The sequence below is a fragment of the Lutra lutra genome, chromosome 7 (assembly GCF_902655055.1).
Source record: "Lutra lutra chromosome 7, mLutLut1.2, whole genome shotgun sequence".
Taxonomy (NCBI): Eukaryota; Metazoa; Chordata; class Mammalia; order Carnivora; family Mustelidae; genus Lutra; species Lutra lutra.
In genome coordinates, this window is record NC_062284.1 from 37,769,024 (window position 1) to 37,791,934 (window position 22,911).

The following is a 22,911-nucleotide window of genomic DNA, read 5'->3' on the forward strand; positions in this document are numbered from 1 at the left end:
CTGTGAACCCATGAAGTAGAAAGTACTCTCAGAAGACAGCTGACTATGGACTTCAGCCAGTATATTTCCCTTTTTTCAAGGAGCATATCACCTCCAGTTTCATCTTACTACTGATTATTCATCTATACCTTCAAATATGTTTTTGTTCACCCTAGAAGAGTTGGCATTACTGGAATTAGAACTGAATTATTTCTAAAATGTTTGACAGATCATTAAGTTACCAATGTTAGTTATTCAGTAATGCAAAGAAGAAAATTTGCAAAAATTTTATATTTCAGTTAAAGATATTTATTACTAATGTGACAATATTTTTTATAATTTTTTCCAGTAAAGACTGAAGACTATATGGGAGTTTCTTCTCTTTTTGCAGGATATAGCCAATGAAGAACACAAAAAAATTGAAGCACTAAAATCAGAAAACAAGAAGCTAGAAAAACAAAAAGGAGAATTAATGATAGGGTTCAAGAAACAATTAAAATTAATTGATGTTTTAAAAAGGCAGAAGGTGAGTCTGTCCTTAAAAAACACAGTTAAGGGACGCCTGGGTGGCTCAGGTCATGATCCTGGAGTCCTGGGATCGAGTCCCACATCGGGCTCCCAGCTCCACGGGGAGTCTGCTTCTCCCTCTGACCTTCTCCTCACTCATGCTCTCTCTCACTGTCTCTCTCTCAAATAAATAAATAAAAATCTTTATAAAAAAAAAAAAAAAACACAGTTAAATCATAGGTATTATTTGGGCCACTCTACTAAAATAGTTATTATTTCTACTTTAGATACGTTTTTTTTATTTTGACACAGGCACAAAATTTTTTAAAGTATTTTTTTTTAATTTATTTGACAGAGAGAGATCACAAGTAGGCAGAGAGAGAGGAGGGAGCAGGCTCCCCACTGAGCAGAGAGCCCAATGTGGGGCTCGATCCCAGGACCCCAGGATCATGAGCAGAGCCAAAGGCAGAGGCCCTAACCCACTGAGCCACCCAGGTGCCCCTAGGCACAAAATTTTATCTATTAACATACATAATAAGATTTATATACAATGTGTCATCCAAGCAAATGGATATTTTCATGCAAGTATATTAGTAATGTGGCAAATGGAACTAGAAATACTATATGGATACTCCTTAAAGAAAGTATGTACAAGAATAACTATTATCTTAGGGGATTAGTTTGCCTCTTGAAACAGGGAAGACTGAAAATTGAATCCCAACCACTATTTCCTTTTGTCCACAAAGTTACCTGGTGGTGAAAAGATAAGGAGTCATGGTTCTGCCACTCTCCCTTTTTGCCAAGGTTAGGAATTAAAATGTTATTATTCTCTCAACATGTTGGTTCAGTAACCACCATGGACAAAATAAGTTTTTACAAGCTGACCAGTGAATGTAATTTCAAATATCATGTTTATTAGAATTTGAGTACACATCCCAACAGACCTTATTAATTTGATAGCATATTTATGTACACACTTTTATCAATTTCCTTTTGTTCTGTGGTCTACTCTTAATACTAAAACAATATTGGTTTGTTACAAACACAGATGCATATTGAAGCTTCCACGATGTTGTCTTTCACCGAAGAGGAATTTATGAAGGCACTTGAATGGGGAAATTCATAAATTACCTACTTTATAATTATGTAGACTTTGTATGTCTAACTGTATGACCCATATATATTTTATTTAAAGTTTTAATGCACTATTAAGTATTATGAAGACATTTGGTAATGAAATCAAAGTAATTCTAGTGAATTCCCTGTTCAGATTTAGGGGATACAAAATTGATATGTAAAATAATAGGAATTTAACTTTTGATTCTTTCTTGTGACCCACTTGCCATCTAATGTAAAGTACTTTATGTCCTGGAGATTCAGCTCTAGTTCATAAATGGTAAGTTTATGTTATGGAAATTCTGTTTTTAAGTTTTCATTGACAATAAAGCACTTTGAAATTCCTCACTCTTAACTATTCTCTTTCCTTATAGTAGAAAGAAAAAGATACTTTGGCTGGCCAAATCCTGGAAGTAAAGTTCCTAAAATGCCAGTGGAACTGTATCTGAATGGAGATGCAGAAAAAGCTCTGAGCAGTAGGAGTAGTATGAAGAAGTTAGTCTCCTGGGTTTGGCATGTAATGTATTTATATATACATGGACTGTTGTGATGTGGTACACAAATCAGATCTTCAAATTATCAGTACAAGAACGAGTTTGACTAAGAGCAATTTTGTAGCTAAAAAATATGAATTAGAGACACTTTAGAAAATCCAAGTAGATTACAGATTCAGTATTAACTGTAAAACAAAAGTTACAATGACATCTAGTGGTGAAAAACAATCTAGTTTTTACCTAATCTTGATGGTGTCACTTCTCTTCACAAATTTCACTCCTTTTCTGATATACTTTCCTGAACTCTTCACCAAGCATATCGATATCATCCTCTTTTTTAAATACTCCCTGCAAGAAAAATATTTTGCGGGTTACTTCAAATGCTAGAGTAGTTCACCAAATGCTAACAAATATATAGACTACAAATTTATGAAGTTATAGCTCTAAGATAATGTAATCTATTTAATAGGTTTATGAAAAAATCACTGTTCTCTAAAATTATGATTTGATATATATACTCAATATTCTTTGATTTCCTGACGTATCTATCAGCTCCAGTGTAGGAAGTTGTAATAGGAATCTGGGCTCTTCTCCCTTACTACTGCAGGTCACGACTGCTAGGATTGGCTAAAGAATTTAATGAGGTCTGAGAGAGGTCAGGGTGAAGAGACTGAGCTTTGCCAGGCTCGTGGATGAGGCTGGCTCTTGCCTCCGTTCTGTGACTGATCAGCCAACCTTGAATCTTGCAGGAAAGGCTCCAGGTTTGGAGTTAGGCCATTTAAGCAAGCCCTTTGAAATTCTCCATGCTTTTATTTACTTTCCTTTTCCCTTATACTATACAGTAAAAGCCTCTTAAGTATTTGCTTATATAATTTAAAGGACCTAAAGAATAATTTAGGTCATTTGGGGATATATCAGGTTTGTTAGGCTCTCCCCATCTCCACATTTACTTTTAAAAATATCTAAATCCCAGACTCTCCAGAACTTATAATGTGACGTATTAATTTAAAAAGAAGACTATATTAATTGGGACGCCTGGGTGGCTCAGTTGGTTGGACGACTGCCTTCGGCTCAGGTCATGATCCTGGAGTCCCGGGATCGGGTCCCGCATCGGGCTCCCAGCTCCATGGGGAGTCTGCTTCTCCCTCTTACCTTCTCCTCGCTCATGCTCTCTCTCACTGCCTCTCTCTCAAATAAAAAAAAAAAAATATATATTTAAAAAAAAAGAAGACTATATAATTAATCCTATCAACCAATTAGACTGTAACAACCTGTGGAAAAACAATAATTACTCAATTCCCTTTCTCCCTCCTTAGCACTGCACTAAAAAATAAGCACTTGATTCTTCCAGATGAATAAATCAAATGACATTTCTAAATTTAAAAGATGGAAATTTTATTTACATGCATCCAGATGTTTATATGGCTTATGAAACTCAGTTGTTACTTCCATTTACAGTCAGAATGTATCTCACTAATAGATGAAAATCTTATCTTTTGGAAGTACTTTTAAAAACAGTTTACCTAGGGGCGCCTGGGTGGCTCAGTGGGTTAAGCCTCTGCCTTCGGCTCAGGTCATGATCTCAGGGTCTTGGGATCAAGCCCCGCATCGGGCTCTCTGCTCAGCAGTGAGCCTGCTTCCTCCTCTCTCTGCCTGCCTCTCTGCCTACTTGTGATCTCTCTCTCTCTCTCAAATAAATAAATAAAATCTTAAAAAAAAAAAGCACTCTTTGCAAACTTTCAACTAAAATTAAAAAAAAAAAACAAAACAGTTTACCTAGTACCTACTTAAAACTTCCCATTAGATAGCAGATCTGTCTCGGACTTGGTTCAAACATGTGTCTGTTAGCAGTGTTACCAATTACAAGATTTTCCTGTATGTCATCAGCTTTAGTGTACAAAGTATCACAACTGATTTCAGGTAGTTTAGTTTTAGACTTCTAAAATTGAAATTCAGGAAATCTAGCTCCTGCTTCTAAGAATGTGCCAAGACCGGGGCACCTGGGTGGCTCAGTGGGTTAAAGCCTCTGCCTTCGGCTCAGGTCATGATCCCAGGGTCCTGGGATCGAGCCCCACATCGGGCTCTCTGCTCAGCGGGGAGCCTGCTTCCCCCTCTCTCTCTGCCTGCCTCTCTGCCTACTTGTGACCTCTCTGTCAAATAAATAAAAAAATCTTTAAAAAAAAAAAAAAAAGAAAAAAAAGAATGTGCCAAGACCAACTCTCTCATTTTAGAGACAGATGTCAATGATGCCTAAGATCCCACTGCTGCTTTGTGAACAGCCAGAAGTAAGCAAAACCCAGACCCTCTGAAGTCCTAGTTACCACGTAATTTTCCCCACTATTGGAGTTCAGGAAGATTATACCTTGAGTTAAATCTCACTTACTTTGGGGAGATAGCCTAGTAATTTTGTAGCATGTTCTTTGAGAAGTTTTAGTCTTTCTTCTTCTATAATTGCATTAATACATCCTTGTCTTCTTTGCTGCAACTGCCATTCTTCTAGTTCACGTTGCTGGAAATGTAAATAAAATTTTATTGTCACAGCATACATTAATCTTTTAAGAAGTCATTAAATAAAACCTATTCTCATAGTGAATTAGACAAAATTGATGAACTATTTTTGACACTAACTTCAGAATATACTATATAGTATTTTTATATTTATTATATATACAACATATCTCTATCTTTTAAAGTTACAAAAACAGTAGTCATGACTGGGATTTTAGGGAGGCAAGTATATATTTCTAGGAAAATATAACTTCATTACCAAGGAAAAAATTTTCCAAGAAGGGATTTCCTAATTTATTCAGATATTTATATAATGTTAACCATATGCCCAGTGCTGAAGGCAGTTTACTGTATAAAACAAAATAGGGGGGCGCCTGGTTGGCTCAGTAGGTTAAGCCTTTGCCTTCAGCTCAGGTCATGATCTCAGGGTCCTGGGATCGAGTCCTGCATCGGGCTCTCTGCTCAGGAGGGAGCCTGCTTCCTCCTCTCTCTGCCTGCCTCTCTGCCTACTTGTGATCTCTGTCAAATAAATAAATAAAATCTTTAAAAAAAACAAAACAGGGATATCTAAAAGGTAAACATTTCCATATATGTTAAGATTTTTAAGAGCCTGTAGGAAGCACAAGAATAGCAGCAATAGTTCCAACACAAGAACCGGTGTTTCGGAGCACCTGGGAAGCTCAGTGGCTTAAGCCTCTGCCTTTGGCGCAGGTCATGGTCCTGGGATCGAGCCCTGAATCGGGCTCTCTGCTCAGCGGGGAGCCTGCTTCCCTCTCTCTCAGCCTGCCTCTCTGCCTACTTGTGATCTCTGTCAAATAAATAAATAAAATCTTAAAAAAAAAAAATCCAATCTTGGGACTTGCTGAGCTTTAAAAAAAAAAAAAGAACTGGTGTTTCTCAGGAGAGAGTTCTGAATGCTCTTATATAACCACATCAAACTTCTGTACCATATACTATGGAAGAGAGGACCAGCTTTAAAAGTTTTAGGGCTTAAAAGAACTCTTATGGAGCCATACCCAAATAATCCTGTTGGAAAGGGAAGGGTGCTAAAGGCAGACCACTGAAGCGGTGAATTCCCACCTAGAATTAAAGTAGTATTAATGTTAAGCGTGTCTTTGTAATAACTAAAGTTTCCTCGGCTCATTATTTTTTCAGACCAGTCCTTGTCAAAGTCATGTAAACTAGAAAAGAGTATGTCTGTTTTCCTACAATGGGAGACCAGCTTCTACATAACCTAATAACTCTTTATAGTTACCAATGAAGAAAAAGGGGAATGCTAGGACACAGCCATTTCCAGTGCCACTTAAACCTGTAATTGCTTCTCATGAGAGTATTTCGTCTACTATAATACTATCTGCATTACAGAATCAGACATAGCATTGATAACAGCTAATTGAGAAAAGACATTCTTATCCATCTTGTTCCTGAATCAAAGAGTTGAGTGGCCCTTACTTATGTTACCTCTAAGATCAAATAGGGTAACAGAATCTTCCATGGAATTGTTACACCTGAATTTATTATTATTATTATTTTTAAAGACTACATTTCTAAGGCTCCCTTACAGTCCGATATGGTCAAAATAGGACTTGGTTTCTGCCAACGGAATATAAGCAGATGGGTCATACAGACTTTTATGAGGAAGAATAAACTATCTACTGAGACACCATTAATTTGGTCTCTGTACCTGTAGCCAAACCTAATTCTAACTGATGTGTTCCTTATAGAAAGGAGATACAAGAAAGTTCTGTAATGTTATGAGGAAAACTCACTTGTTAAATTTTTGTCCAATGATGTATAGTCTCTAATTTGGGTAGAATACAAGATTTCTCTTCTTAGGATGTGGTAAACACATTAAATATCCTAATAAACATTTTTATAGTAAATTAGGATAAAGAGTTTAGAAAACTCTGAAACCAAGTTGTCCATTTAGGACAAATTCTGAATAGCTGGTAGTAGGAAACTGCTTCCTGGGGAGTTTCAGATTTTTGTCTGCCTAAACGTATGATTTCTTAAAAAGCTAGACAGAATTGTAGATACCTATTTAGGAATATCTTCAAAATCTAGAAATCAGAGTTAGAGCCTCATAGGATTATAAGAAAGGATTAACATATTCCATGATAATGAAAATCCACCCTTGCCCTTGGGATGTGACCCAATCTCAGACATTTGAAGCACACAGCTTCATACTAGGAATATGTACATTAAAGAAAATTAAGACAAATTGTTTCCAACTTTGTCATTTGGACATCTGGAAATATGGCAACAGAACTATGGTGTGACATAAGTAAGAAGAGAGGAGAGCCAAAGTATCTCGACACTTCATGGAGCAGGCAAAAGACAGAGCTGATCTCTCTTGGTTTTCAGTGACACACCATCTAGATTCTCTTGCCTTTCTAACCATCTCTTGGTCACGTCATTGTTTTCTTCCTCCTCCTCCTACCATCAAATAAGAATGTTCACCAAGACTTGACTGGCCCTCTTACTGTTTCTCATCATAATTCTTTGGAGGAATCCTCTTAGCTTGAACCTCTCTCTGTGCTGCTTAATGCGAGATACGTATTTCTAGGAAAATTTGACCTAAGCTTTGCTCTTCTGGGTTAACTGCCTTAAGAATATTTTCAATTTGCATTTCCGTTTCAAACACACCATGATTAAAACTGAAGTATTATATCTTTTTTTGTTCTACCTCATAACACAACAGCATTTGGTACTCTTTGAGTCTCTCCTATTTAAAACCTTGGGAGTTATTTTGACTCCTTCCTCCACTCTACCCTTCATGGTCCAAAAAAGCTATACCAGTCTCATCTTACTTTAAAAATATTTAAACTCTTCCCTTTCTTGCTTCTTCCATTGCTTTGTGAACCTATTCCAGGTCCTCATCACCTCTTTCTTGAATTACTACCTTCTCCTCTTGCTAAAGACCATGTTATGATCATCAGTTTCCTACTGTATCATATCTAGACTCCTCTGCCTATCATTCAAGTTTCTCGTTGTGGTATTTCCATATGCTGCCAACTTAGAATAGTCTTCTGCTTTTACTCATCTTCTATGTATTTCCAGGTAAACCCACATAGTTCTGCCAGAAATGTCCATGACCCATGAATAACACAGGTTTGAACTGCACAGGTCCCCTTACCAGTAATTTTTTTCAATAAATACAATATAATACTGTGAATGTATTTTCTCTTATTATTTTCTTGATAACATTTTCTTTTCTCTGGCTTACTTTGAGAATGTAGGATGTAATACATATATAAAATATGTGCTGATCGAATCTTTATGTTATCAGTAAGGCTTCTGGTCCTCAGTAGGTTATTAAGTTTTGGGGGAGTCAGAAGTTAATTGTGGATATTTGACTGGGTGAGGGGGAGGGTCCAGCACCTCTCACCCCTGTGCTGTTCATGGGTCAACCGTATTGCACAATTAGTAAATTACAACTACCAAATTCTATAAATGTTTACATTGTACATTTAGGAAATGTACTCCGTATAATTTTATATATAATCAAATCTTTTACAAATCTGTACCCTATTTTTTGCACTATCCTAGAAGCTATGAGAATTAATTTTTATTTATTTTGGTTCCTTCACCAACACTCAGCAGAATGCCTAACAGGTCAGTATCTGTTGATTACAATAATATCTCAAGATTTCTTCCTGTCCACCCATACAGGAAAAGATCATCATTACCATAAGTAACTTTATTAATCCCTGCTCTGCCACTTACTTGCTGTGAAACCTTGAGCAATATATAGGTCATCTCTCTATGCCTTAGTTTTCACATCTTTAAAATGGGGGTAGAATAATACCTAACTCACAGGGTTGAAAATTTAAAGTTATCACTTTGCTGGAAATGAGCTTAGAATAGTGAATGATGCATGTAAACGCTCAATAAATTTTCACGTTACTGCTACCACTTCCATTAATCATAAATATTTACCATATGTCTAATCTGTATTCTTCATATTTAGAGCTGTTTGTACTTACAGAGTACTTACATATTATCTTATTTGGTTCTTAAAGCTCAACAATCTAGTGAGGCAGATTATTTAAGTATTATTTCAGGTTTATGAATGAAACATGTGTCCAAAGGCACAAATCTAGTTCCTTCTCCAACTCTGAAGTCTACATTGCCAGTTAAGAAATCTTCCCCCTGGGGCCTAAGAATTAATGCGGACAAAATGGAATTATATATCCCCTTGAAATCCATTTTTCTTTGTTTTCTTTAGGACCTCACCCATTCACTGAGGATGGAAGCAATAGTACTATTTAGTAGTAGTAGCAGCAGCCGTAATCCTGCTCTTACCTCTCCAGACCTAACTGGTCACCAAGCCCCATCAAAGCTATCTCCCTCACATCTCCCTCCTTCTCCATCTGCATGGGTTTTCCCCACCTCTCACCGACTTACAATAGTAATGTCCTAACTGGTCTCCCTGTCTCCAGTCTTACTCCCCTCACTCTACCCCCAATATCCCTACTCAAGTCATCTTTCCAAGTGCAGAACTTAACCATGTAGCCTACTTAATTCTTCAGTGGGTACGCCTGGATAAAGATCACTTTTAAAATAGCATCCAGGGCATTCATGATCTGTGTCCCCTCTACCATACCGAGATGCCCATACCTGTATAATTATTATCACATGTACTTGGCCTATCTTTATAATGATTACTTTTATATATTTTTATACAAGACCACAAACTCATAGATATCATGGACTTAGTTGTATTTATGTTCTCAACACCAGCCAACCAGTGTCTAGCACAATGGAAAGCATCAATAAATACATTCTAGATGCATTAAGGAATGATTGGTCAGAAAACGTCTACACCATATGTTAGTAAACAGATAACCTAACAGCAAGGGTCTCAGTGAAATGCTTCGTGGAGGAACAAATGAGCTGATTGTTGGTTCAGTGACAATGAAAAAAACAGAACACTTTCTTACTTTGTCTGCAAGGAACTGGTTGCGACGCTCTTCAATGAGTTTTTCCACAGCCCTCCTGTGTTCTAGTTGCTTCATTCTTTGTTTCTGAGCATTCATCAGTTCTATCCGATCATCCTCAGCAAGCTTAGCTAGCATAGCCTTTCTGAAGGTCTCCTCTTCCTCTTTCGCAGCCTGGAGTACTAATTCCTTCAGGGCCATTTGTTCCATAAAATCTTGCTTCAACTCCCTTTGCTTTCTCAATTTCTCTTCTGCTTCCTCCTAAACAACAATCCATATAAACATTAATTCAGTAACTGTTTCTTTACAGCAGATTTACAAAGAAAGGGTGGATAGAGTTTGGTTGAGTGCAGTTTAAAATAAGAAATAAAACTGAAAAACTAGTTCTTGATAACATTTTCTTTTCTCTGGCTTACTTTGAGAATGTAGGATGTAATACATATATAAAATATTTGCTAATCGAATCTTTATGTTATCAGTAAGGCTTCTGGTCCTCAGTAGGTTATTAAGTTTTGGGGGAGTCAGAAGTTAAGACTTCAGACTTTTAAGACTCACTGGATAGGGGCGCCTGGGTGGCTTAGTGGGTTAAGCCGCTGCCTTCGGCTCAGGTCATGATCTCAGGGTCCTGGGATCGAGCCCCGCATCGGGCTCTCTGCTCAGCAAGGAGCCTGCTTCCTCCTCTCTCTCTGCCTGTCTCTCTGCCTGCTTGTGATCTCTCTCTGTCAAATAAATGAATAAAAAATTCTTTAAAAAAAAAAAAAAGACTCACTGGATAAAGGACATGTTACCTATGGATTGCCTTCTTTTATTTTTAAATTTTAATTTATATATATTTTGGAAGGAACAGATATAAAAACCTTTTTACACACCTGAGGTTATTAAATCTGTGAAATTTGTACCCACTATGAATCATTCTAGAATCTTGCCTGAAACTGTGGTTCAAATCACTGGTAAATATTTTTCAGAATAATAATCTAGAAATGACAATCACAAGTTTTTTGGGAAAATTCAAAATTACTTGGCACAGTTAGTCTTTTCCTACAAGCTTTAATTTTCCTAACATTTTATTAATAAAAAATTTTAAACATAACTGAAAAATGGTTACAGTGACCACCCATCTAACACCTAGATTCTATTTTTGCTTTATTGTTATCCAATTAGGACTGATATAAATTTTAATTCCTTCTCAACTGTAACCAGCCTTGCCTAATTCTAACACAATTTCCAGGAGGTAAGCCATATCCTCAAGGCATTCAAAATATTGCCTTAACAACAGCTGTATGAGCAGGGTTTTACATGTAACACAAACTATAAGGGATTTACTACAGGCCAGCAGGTGGCATAGAGGGCCAGGGAATCAGCTGCCATCTTGGTTACCATCTATTTTTTTGTAGAGTTAACCATTATGGCTCAAATTCCATGATGATAACTACCAAAACTATTCCCAATGACCCAGTCTTCTATGTATGATTTGCAACCTCACTTTGCCTACTTCTGTCTTCACACCTTGAAGTGCAAGGATAACTTGGGAGATTACCTAGGTCCTATGAAGAATTATGGCTAAAAGAAGAGAAATGTGATTTCAATTTTATAGTCTTTATAATAAAGTAAGACAAAAAGGGTAGGAGTGGGTTTTAAGTGAATCAGTCTGGAATATCAGTGACGGTAACTCTGTTCATTATCTTGAATATTCAACCTCTTTGTCCTCACTTACCTCTATCTAATCTGTTCAGATCTTACCTCCAGAAAGTCTTTTCTAATCACTCTAATTCCTTTTAGGAATTAGAATTCTCTTTTGGGCCTTTGATACCATTCAATTTTCCCAACATTTAATTTATTTGATATGCCCGTACCCTATCTCCTCACATTTTTTTTATTATTTTATGTATCATATCTATTGTTTTAGTTTATGATACTGGGCACGATGTTATGATATTACAGTTTGTGTTCATCTGCCATGTATGATATGGAAGTCAGAAGGCTCAGTGAAGGCAGATACTGTCTCAGCTTTGAACTCCTCCAGAGCTCATCATAATACCTAACACACAGAAAACACACATTGAATCAAATGAATTGATGACATCTCCTGGGACCCATCTCCCATACAAATTTTAGTAATGGTAAAGACATCTGGGTAAATATCAGGGAGGTGTTAGCAAAACAAAACAAAACATATATTTTTTTTTTTCTATAAGAAAAGTGTTCCTGTACTCTTAGATCTGTTTGGATCAGGATTTTATACATATAAGTAATATGGACTGCATAATTTTACAACCCATAATGTGGTTTAAGAAATAGCTATTTACTGAAGGTTTGAAATAATTTGCTGTAAAACTACTCTGAGCCTGGAAACGTTTAGAGGTATCTTGGTCTGGGTTCTCCTATGAAAGCAGAGCTTTACACAATATTTGTGTATACATATTTTATGAGGGAAGATCTCAGGAAGCATCAGTGAGAGAAAAGCAGAGAGAAATAGGGAAGGAAGAAAAGCCAACACGTGGGTACGTAAGTTAACTGGTTACTATGCGGGCAACTGTGGCTTAATCCTGCCAAGACCTTGTGAGGAATGCATGGAGCACCTTTCATGTCTGTCCACAAGGCTGACAGGAAGAAGCATCCATCCCTTAATTTCTGTCCCCTCTTGGCTGAGGAATTACCCCAAGGGTGTTAACTCCCAGCCCCCACCAACTCCACCACACTTTAGTCCCTTAACTTCTTTGGGTAACTTGATACTAGATATATATAAATCGATTACATTGTTTTTAAAAAGAAATGTACATATTTTACATTTCTTCTATGCAGTTAGTCATTAAGAATATATATGCAATTGGTTTTGATATCAATACGTGGTTTTCGGTTTCCTCCTCACTGATGAAACAGTATCTAAAATGATCTGTTTTAATATAGCTGAAAAATGTTAAAAATAATACAAGCTAACAATTTATTTTATATTGGTTAGTCATATATTTCTTTAGTGAAATGTTTGTTCAGATTTCTTGTTCATTAAAAAACACTGGGTTCTTTGTATTCTATCATCGAGTTATAAACATTCTATGTTCTGAATAAAAGGTTTTATAAGATACATGTACGGAATACTGTTTCCCAGACTGTGGCTTACATTTACATTTTCCTAAGTGTTAGGAAGTTACTAGTTTTGATGAAATCCAATTTTCAACTTTTTCCTTTATGGGTCTTGCCTTTTTAAACTACTAAAATATCTTCACCATTCTAAAGGTTATAAAGTCTTTCTGCAGTGTTTTCTTCTAGAGATTTTGTAGTTTCAGTTTTTTTGTTTGTCTCATTCATTTCAGTTAATTTTTGTATATAATAAGAAAATAATAAGCTGGAGGGCAGGAAAAATAGGCAGAGGTTGGTAAAAGGGTACAGAGTTCAGCTATAAGATGGATAAGGTCTGAGGATCTAATGTAAAACACAGTGACTATAGTTAAATAACACTGTATTGTATAACAATTTGCCAAGAGTAGAATTTAAATGCTCTCATCACAAAGATAAACATATGAGATGATAGATATTAATTAAGTAGATGGAGAGAATCCTTTCCCAATGTAAACATTTATCAAATCACCATATAATGTATACTTTAAATATCTTACAAGTGTATATGTTAGTTATACTTCATGAAAGCTGATATTAAAAGTCAGTAAACTTGAAAAACCAAAAGCAAGAGTGACCAAAAATAGAAAAACATTGCCAATATCAGAAATGAAACATGGGATATCACTAGAGACCCTGCGGACATCCAAAGGATAATAAGGGATTTGTATGAATAATTCTGCACAAACAAGTTTGACAACTTAGATAAAATGGATAACTTCCTTAAAGACAAGTCATTAATACTAACCAATTATGAAATAAGATCATGTGAATTGCCCTATAACTATTAAGGACATTGAATTAATAATTTAAAACTCAAAAAATAAAACTCCGGGGCCAGATGGTTTCATTGGAAAAGTCTACCAAATGTTTAATGAAGAATTAAAACCAATTTTATACAATCTTCCAGAAGACAGGAGAGGAGGGAAAACTTCGCTTTTTATTTTATGAATATTGTATTATCCTGACACCAGTATAAAAACAGAAAACTAAAAACCAATATTCCTCATAAATATGGATGAAAAAATCCTTAGCATAATATCAGAAAATAGAATCCAGACATACATTAAAAAAATTATATACCAGTGGGATTTATTCCAGTGAATGAAGACTGTTTCAGTATTAAAAAAAAAAATCAATGTAATCCACCAGGATAAAGAAGAAAAAGCACATGCTCTTATCTATAAATGTAGAAAAAGCATTTGACAAAACCTTCATGATAAAAACCTTCAGAAAAATAGGGATAGAACTTTCTTAAGTTAATAAAGAACATCTATCTACAAAACAAAGTACAGTTAACAGCATGCTTTCCCCTTAAATAGGCAACAAAGAGTTGACGTCTATCTCATCACTCTTGTTCAACATAGTGATAGACAATGCTAGAAGTTTCAGTTAGTACAATAAAGCAAGAAAAGGAAATTAAAAAGATAAAGATAAGAAAAAAAGAAGACTCCCTACTCTCAGAAAACATGACTGGTTATGTACGGGAAAAAAAAAAACCCAATTCCTACAAGTTACTAAGTGAATACAGGAAGATTATGAGATACAAGATAAATATAAAGTTAATAATTCACTAATAATGAGTCCATGGATACTGCAATTAAAACAAATTCCATTTATAATTGCTCAAAAAAATGAAATATTTAAATATAAATCTATAAAGCACATACAGGGTTTATATACTGAAAACTATAAAACACCGAGGAAACTATTCAAAGATGATATAAATAAATAGGAATCATACTATGTTCATGGACTGGTAAACTCAACATAGTGAATTTGAACATGTCAATTCTCCCCAAATTGATACTCAGATTTAATGCAATTCCTATCAAAATCCCAGAAGCTGGGGCACCTGGGTGGCTCAGTGGGTTAACGCCTCTGCCTTCAGCTCAGGTCATGGTCCCAGGGTCCTGGGATTGAGCCCCGCGTCTGGCTCTTTGCTCAGCGAGGAGCCTACTTCCCTTCCTCTCTCTCTGCCTGCCTCTCTGCCTGCTTGTGATCTGTGTCTGTCAAATAAATAATATCTTAAAAAAAAAAATCCCAGAAGGCTGTTTTTGTAGATAGAGATAAGATTATTCTAAAATATATATGGAAAGGCTAAAGTAAATTTGAAGACTACAGCTACCGTAATCAATTCTGTGTGGTATTGGTGGAGGTATAGATACATAGATCAAAAGAGCAAAACAGAGGTCCCAGGAACAGACCCATACAAATATACTTAACTGTCAATAAAGTTCCAAAAGCAATTTGATGTAGGATAGAAAGTCTTTTCAACAATTGGTAGGGGCAACGGAACATCTAAAAGCAAAAACCATGACCTAAGTTTCATACCCTATAAGAAATATTAACTGAAAGCAGATCACAGATACAAATGTAAGAGTAAAAAGTTTTAGAAAAAAAAATTTGTCAGGATTTAGGCAAAAACTTCCTAGAATTGAAGTCAAATTATGATCTAAAAATTGAAATTGGTGAACTGGACCTCATAGAAACCGAAAACATTTGCTTGGAGAAAGACCCTGTTAAGAAGATGAAAAGACGAGCTACAGATTAAGAGAAAATCTGTAAACCTACAAACCTGACAAAGGACTAGTATCTAGAATAACAAAGAACTCTCAAAACTCTACAATAAACTAACAAACAACTCAATTAGAAAACTGGCACATCATCCTGACTTGAGGTCAGGATACGATATTATTCAACAATGTTTCCTGTGGTTTTTGGACTATCCTATATGCTAATGAGAAGGAATACTGAAATCTTCAACTATAATTATAGATTTGTCTCTTTCTCCTTTCAGTTTTATTTCATCCATTTTGAAGCTTCATTTAGACTCATCCACCTTTAGGGCTGTTACAGCCTCTAGATGAATTTATCCTATTGGCATCATGATTTCCACCCTAACTTGCTTTTGATTAGTGTTTAGTATCTCTCTCCCCATCCTTCTGCTTTTAAACTATATGTCTTCGTATTTGAATTGTGTTTCTTACAGGGCAGACAGCTGAATCACACCTTTTACGCTGCTAACTGCTGCCTACGACTAGCTTTTTTATCCAGCCTGAAAATTCTTCTCCTAATTTTAGTGATGTTTTGTTTTGTTTTAAAAGCTTTTATTTACTTATCTCACAGAGAGAGAAGGAGACAGAGAGGGAGAGAGAGAGCATAAGCAGGGGAAGGAGCAGAAGGAGAGGGAGAAGAGGGAGCAGAGAGCCTGATACAGAGCTCAATCCCAGGGCTTGGAGATCATGACCCGAGCTGAAGGCAGACGCTTAACCCACTGAGCCACCCAGGCGCCCCTAATTTTAGTGTTTATACTATTTGTACTATTTACACATAATATAATTACCAATATAGTTGGGTTTTTACCATTTTTCTACTGCTTCATCTCAAAGTGATATGCTTCTCTATGTTAATCATTCTTTTCCATTTCCAAAACTTACTCTTAGTTTCATCCTATGTATTTCAGCTTGCTCTTCCTCATATAATTCTTGTCGCACTTGTTCCAAATCTTCACGTTGCCGCAGCATTTCTTCCAATTTCTGAGCCAACTATTAAATTTTAAAGAAACACACAAACGTTAATAGGAAACAAATTCTATAACAAGTATTTCAGAATTTCCCTAGTGTTAAAGAAGTGGCTATTTTATTACCGTGTTCTGAAGCTGTAGCCTTTTCTCTTCATTTTCTTGAACTTTTGCCATCCGATCTTCTTCTCTTTGTTGCTGCATGTTGGCGAATTCTATGATTTTTCTGTTTTCTTCTTCCATCTCCTCACGTTTCTTCTTTCTCCAGAGAGCCTGCTCTTTCTGAAACTCTTCTATATACTTTCGAGTTACATTCATTTTTTCTAACTTTTGCTGTCTTTCCCTAAAAAGCAATAATGAGTATAGTTTTATAGTAATAGAAATAATATTGAAAAATGTATAATTTCCTTCAGTTGATAACATGGGCAAAAACAGCTTTTCTATTTACTTACCTACTTATTTATTTGAGAGAGAGAGAGAGAGAGCACGCACACACATGAGCAGGGCGAGGGACAGAGGGAGGAGAATCTCAAGCAGACTCCCCACTGAGCCTGGAGCTTGACATGGGGTCAGTCTCACAACCCTGAGATCATGACCTGAACCGAAATCAAGAGTCAGATGCTTTGGGCGCCTGGGTGGCTCAGTGGGTTAAGCCGCTGCCTTCAGCTCAGGTCATGATCTCAGGGTCCTGGGATCGAGGCCCGCATCGGGCTCTCTGCTCAGCAGGGAGCCTGCTTCCCTCTCTCCCTCTCTCTCTGCCTGCCTCTCCGTCTGCTTGTGATCTCTCTCTGTCAAATAAATAAATAAAATCTTTAAAAAAAAAAAAAAAAAAAAAAAGAGTCAGATGCTTAAATGACAGAGCCAACTAGGCGCCTCACAGCTTTTCTACCTGCAGTTTATTCATTCATTAATACCACAAACATTTTGAGTATCCACTGTGTACCACTAAATATAATGACAGGTATGAATCTTCTGAGTAAAATACTACTTATACCTCTCCTCTACACTATTTTTTTTAAGATTTTATTTATTTATTTGACAAAGAGAGAGAGATCACAAGTAGGCAGAGAGAGAGGCAGAGAGGAAGGGATGCAGGCTCCCTGCCTCCCTGGGATCATGACCTGAGCCGAAGGCAGAGGCTTTAACCCACTGAACCACCCAGGTGCCCCCTCTCCTCTAAACTATTAATGAAGTTTTATGCATCTCACTTCAGAAAGGCCAACAACCTACACTTCTACTGTCTAGCCAAGAAATGATCAGAATACAAGTCCTCTGACACGATATGTGCATATTTAAGAAAAACAAAGGTTTAATCATTTGTTACTTAATAAGCATTTGTTATCAGGTAATTGTCATGCTTACAAAGATAAGAGTTCTAGTTTATATGATTATAACATTTACTGAGGACTTACTACGCACTAGGCACTGTTCAGTTGCTTTATGTCTTGAAAACAAGCTTAAGATCAATCGAATCTCAACGTTTAGACATGGAAAAGAGCTGGGATAGACTTACAATTGATCTTCTTCATAGATTTTCCTAACAATTTCATCAATCATGAGTTTCTCTTTTAGTAACTGCTCATATGCTTCCTGCTTTTTCTTCTCTTGTTCTTCAAGTTGTTTCTCTAAGTCAAGATAATACTGTGCTTTTACTTGACTCCGTTTGTCTTCCGCAGCACTCTCTTCCCTTACTGCTCTCTCGTGTTCCTCCATCATGGTCTTGGCTATTTCAGCATCACGTTTCTGTTATTAAAACAAGACTCATCTTTCCGTGTTCAAATGTGAGCACAGTATGATAGAATATTTCAAAACAGATGTAATGGAATATTTTAAAGCCTACTGCATAAAACATTTTCATCTGTCAAAATAAAAAGCTAAGGGAAGTTACGGTCATCTGAATGGTTTGAATGATGAGTCAAACCTTAAAGAGGCTTTCCCATTCCTTCAAGTAGGTCTCAAGGAAACACAGGAAGAGGATAACTAGTAACTCCACATTTGAAAAACAGCAAATAAAATTAGAAGTACCTTATCAATACTATGTTTAAAAAGCAGCAGTCCTCTTTTTCTTTTATTTAAAAGCTGATACAGGCAATTCTTAACGTCATTGTGTATCAGGTGCATTTACAACAAGGTTGGTACTCTTTTTCATAGAGGTCTGCTATTAAACAGCTCTGAGCAACTCTTGTTTTTTTCCCAGCCTACACTTTCCTTCTTGCCTCTGGCCTTTGAAATCCATCATCTCTCATTTATTAAATGCCCTTTATAATCACTTTAACTTAGAAGAGCCTTATATATTACTGTGTCTGTTTTCTGTAGCTTTTAATTCACTCGCTCAAGACCATTCCCTCTGAGTTGGAGACAATCTTGCTTCTTAACTAGGTTAAACCCCTTATTGGTTTTGAGCATTTTGAAATCAGTAACCAAATAAATTGTAAATTAAATATATTGAGGCAATTTTTGTTGTTACCTTTTACCATTATGATCACAATCCAAACACTAGAATGGTTAATAGCATCAAACAGATAAGAAGAAACAGATTAAAGTATGAATGCTGAATGCTATTCCTGATCCAACGATGCCTGCACACCAAATACACTATTAACAGGACTTGACCAAAACTCTTTCTCTGCTTCTATTTTCTTATCACATGCTGTACTAGGTTCTTTAAAAAAATGTGAAATGATAAAAACATTTATGTACACATTGCCGTAGGTGCCATACACATAGTCAAGTTCTAGGACTATTTGAGTTTAATCTTTATGAACCAATTTTATTTAGAAAATAGCGAAAATTCTTTAAGGAGTCAGATTAAAATGTACAGTTGCTTTGAGAAACCTCAAGTATCAGGGCAAAACTACAAACTACTAGCCAAAGAGTACATGGTTTATGTCCTACTTCATTTCTGCAAGCTTAGAAAAGAACTACGTGGCTTAGGAAATGAAGTCTCCTCATGCTCTCCTACAACCTGTCTCACCACAAGCGATGCCAGTCAATAGCCGGCCGTGCAAAGCTCCGACTTCTCCTGCACCGACACACGCACGCACAGATCGCGGGGGCCAGCATCTCATTGTACTAGATGACTCTATCACACAGCGCTGGTTAAGTATTTTGATATTATTCCTCTAATTGTATGTGTATGTGAACGTATATGTGTGTTGAGATCTACACGTGGCTGATGTGCACATACAGGTTTAAAAAAATGGTCTGGGGTATGTATTATTCTCCAACTTGATTTTTCTGCAGCTTTTTTTCTTTTTAACCTAAAATATATGCAGAACAACTTTAAAAGCCAGAACATTTACCCTACCTCTTCTCTTTAATAGTTGTGTAACATCTCTGAAAGGGATCTAGGAGAGAAGGAACTCTACCACCAAAATGCTCTACATAATAGAGAAACGAGCAGAAGGAACTTACAAGACCATGTAATCAACAGTCAGACCTCTTCATCTACCATCTAGCCTTTCCAAGGACTCAAATGATGGTGTGCACCCTGCTTGGAAGTATTCACTCAATAAACCCTATTCTACATTTACTGTATAACACCACTGGTAAGCGTGTCTGAAATTCCTTTGCCCAAGAATAACTCTTGCCCTAACTTGGCAGTATGTCAGGAGTTAGAAAAGAGGATAAAAATAGAAAAAGAAGAGGGAGCTACTTAAAAAACAGGCACATTTCCTGCCTAAAATTATAAAACACTTTAATTTTTAAAACATTTAACATACAAAATTTAATAACATTCTAAAATATATTGATCACACTAACAATTTGTACTATATTGATTTGTCAAAGAATAATCAGTAAGAGACCATAGGAATGCTCAGACTGAGTATAACTATTCATTCTAAACAGCAACCTCATTCTTTGTGCCTCTGAAAGGTTCTAATATTAAATTAAACAAGGCTCACTATTAAATCTAGGAGTTCCTGTACCTTAAGGATCTGAAAAGTATAAAAGTATTTAAGAAACCTAGCAGTGTAAATTCCTTATCGTATATAACAATTTTCACAAAATTGGTCTATTTTTGGTTTCCTAAATGAAGCTAAAAATACAGAAAACATAATGACCAGAAACATGATTACCATTTGCTCATATTTAATGGCATCCTTCTCTGCAATCTGGGCTGCCCTTTCTTTATTCATGTAAGCGGCTTTTAGTTTTTTCTCCAATTCTCTGAGCTCAATACTGTTCAAAAAAAAGACAGAAATATAAAATTGAGGATCATATTTCTTCCTATTTTAGAAATCTAGATCTGAAGTTTAAAAGAACTTTTTTTCTAAATGTAAAAGATATTTATATTATTAAATACCTTGAAAACAATATCCTTTCCTCCCTTCACCCAAAGAAAACTCAGAATGCATACGAAGTGAGGCATTATAATTAATTTTCTAGACAAAACAACCCTTTTATTTCCAATAATCATCACTAAATATCCTTTTGCCAGAGTGACTCAGAGAAGATGGTTTATCGATATTGGTTAAAACTTCTGTCCAGCCACTAATGCTATTGAGCTAAAAGAACTAAAGTGCTTTAAAGCAAATTACTTAAATTTTATACTTTGGTTTTATTACCTATAGAAGGGTTAGCTATGGGAATTAGTTAATGTGTATAAAAAGCTTAGAAAAGTACCTGTTACACAGTAAACATTCTACGAACGGTAACTATATTTTGATAACGATGATGAAGAGGAATGACCATGGGCAAGTTTGCTTCAATTCTCTGGGCTTGTTTGCTTATCTGTTAAAAATGAGGATTGCCCTCAGATAATCTCTAAACTGCTTTTGAATGAATTCTTTCCCTAGCTTTAGTGGAAAACAATATGCCATATATAACTTCTTTTTTTTTTTTTTTAAAGATTTTATTTATTTATTTGACAGACAGAGATCACATGTAGGCAGAGAGGCAGGCAGAGAGAGAGAGAGGAGGAAGCAGGCTCTCCACTGAGCAGAGAGCCCGATGCGGGGCTCGATCCCAGGACCCTGAGATCATGACCTGAGCCGAAGGCAGAGGCTTTGACCCACTGAGCCACCCAGGTGCCCCCATATATAACTTCTCAATGTGCCAGAATTCTGAACATGAGAATTCTATGTTGGAAGGATCCTTAGATGTTACTTGGATGCACAAATTAATTCTTTTTTTAAAAAAGATTTATTATTTATTTTAGAAAGAGAGAGTTGTGGGGAGACAGAGGGACAGAGAGTCTGAAGCAGACTCTGCATTGATCCTGGAGCCCAATGCAGAGCTTGCTCTCACAACCCTGAGATCATGGCCTGAGCGGAGTTAGATGCTTAACCAACTGAGCCACCCAGGTGCCCCAAACACATCTTAATTCTTTCTAGAACAGAGGTACTCACCTAATTATAAACCACTTAGAAGTACCCTATACCTCCAAAGACACAGTCCTCATGGGTAAGCTATTGTTGGTGTTGTGACGTGTCCTTCTTGCCCTTACTGTTGTAGGTATAAATGTATATGACACAAGATCGCTTTCTTTCATAAAAAATAATAATTTAAATGAGGATTAAGTTTCTAGGTTAATCTACATATTTTACTCTAATAGACTGCAATATATTTATACGGGTTTTTGTTGGAGTTAGGTATTAGTATCTGTAAACCAACATATGAACCCAATCACAATTTATAAAATTACCTCTCTGAAACAAAGTCCATCAAATTCCAAAAACTAACATGCAAATAAGTGACCTTCGTTTGAAGGACAAGTACACACATTTCTATTGGATATTTACCTAGGAGTGAAATATCTGAGTCACAGGGTAGGCTGTGTTCCAATGCGGTAGAAAATGCCAGCTTTCTAATGCTTTGCAAGGCTTCATACTCTTAGTGCTTACACTGCTACACATCCTAGTAACACTCTTTAGTCTTGTCATTCTTTTTCGCTTTAACCAGTCTTGTGGGTGTGTAATATATCATTAGGGTTTTAATTTGTTTTCCTAAAACTGAGACCTTTCCATAAGTTTGAGTCATTCCTACATCATCTGTGAAGTTTTTGTTCAATATTTTTTTTGCCTGTTTTTAGTCTAAATTGTCTACTTCTTACTGCTGCATAAAAGTTCTTTATATATTCTTGATACAAGTCTTTTGTTGCTTATATGCATTGCAAGTGTATCATTCCAGTCTGTACTTACTCTCAGTTTCTTTAGATGAAGAGAAGTATTCTAATTCACCAATCTTTTTCTTCATTGTCCATGACTTCTGTGTCATGTTTTAAGAAATGTTGCCTACTGCACAGACATAAAGGCATTTTCTTATATTAGTCTATCAAAACTTTGTTTCACCATTGATTTTTAGACTACAATCACTCAAGAATTGATTTTTGTGTGTAGTGTGAGGTGAAAATCAAGTTCATTTTTGTACATATAGCTATTGAATTGATCCAGTACCATCTTATAAAACTGTCCATTTCTGATTGCTCTGCAGTACCAGAACAGTGACAGTTCTCTGCAATGTCATAAAGTTCAAGTATACATCTATGCATGGATCCATTGTTGAATATATCCCATCCTTCCTCAGCTGGGGTTCCCTAAGGGAAATTAGCCCCATGGGAGACTGAGTAACTATATTTTAATTTTCTCATAGACCGTATATAGTTGGTATTGTTTTAGATTGATAGGAGGTTAGTTAATTCACTACAGATAAAGGATGCCTTAGGCCATTAGGGTTTAAATTTTCTGGGTGAGAAGATCGGCTCCATTCCATTCCATTGATCCATTTG

The 22,911-nt window shown here is 36.1% G+C and overlaps 2 protein-coding genes across 8 annotated transcripts in view; one reads left to right on the forward strand and one right to left on the reverse strand.

Annotated features, from left to right (window-relative positions):
• TEX9 (testis expressed 9) overlaps positions 1 to 1,950 on the forward strand; it is a 155,130-nt gene extending 153,180 nt beyond the window's left edge. For all 3 annotated transcript variants that reach the window (XM_047738009.1, XM_047738010.1, XM_047738011.1), the window contains 2 exons: positions 371 to 505; positions 1,535 to 1,950. In XM_047738009.1, coding sequence (XP_047593965.1) covers positions 371 to 505; positions 1,535 to 1,612 — 213 coding nt within the window. In that variant the 3' untranslated portion in view covers positions 1,613 to 1,950. The remainder of the gene's footprint in view (positions 1 to 370; positions 506 to 1,534) is intronic.
• Positions 280 to 22,911, reverse strand: part of MNS1 (meiosis specific nuclear structural 1) — a 43,374-nt gene continuing 20,742 nt past the window's right edge. For 2 of the 5 annotated variants that reach the window (XM_047738008.1, XM_047738007.1), the window contains 7 exons: positions 20,261 to 20,363; positions 17,695 to 17,924; positions 16,308 to 16,524; positions 16,099 to 16,206; positions 9,548 to 9,805; positions 4,480 to 4,605; positions 1,375 to 2,444 (listed from right to left, as the gene is read on the reverse strand). In XM_047738008.1, the coding sequence (XP_047593964.1) occupies positions 2,352 to 2,444; positions 4,480 to 4,605; positions 9,548 to 9,805; positions 16,099 to 16,206; positions 16,308 to 16,524; positions 17,695 to 17,924; positions 20,261 to 20,363 (1,135 nt within the window). In that variant the 3' untranslated portion in view covers positions 1,375 to 2,351. Of the gene's footprint in view, positions 428 to 978; positions 1,279 to 1,374; positions 2,445 to 4,479; positions 4,606 to 9,547; positions 9,806 to 16,098; positions 16,207 to 16,307; positions 16,525 to 17,694; positions 17,925 to 20,260; positions 20,364 to 22,911 lie in introns of those variants that run through there. The other 3 variants (XM_047738004.1, XM_047738005.1, XM_047738006.1) reach the window with 3 other exon arrangements.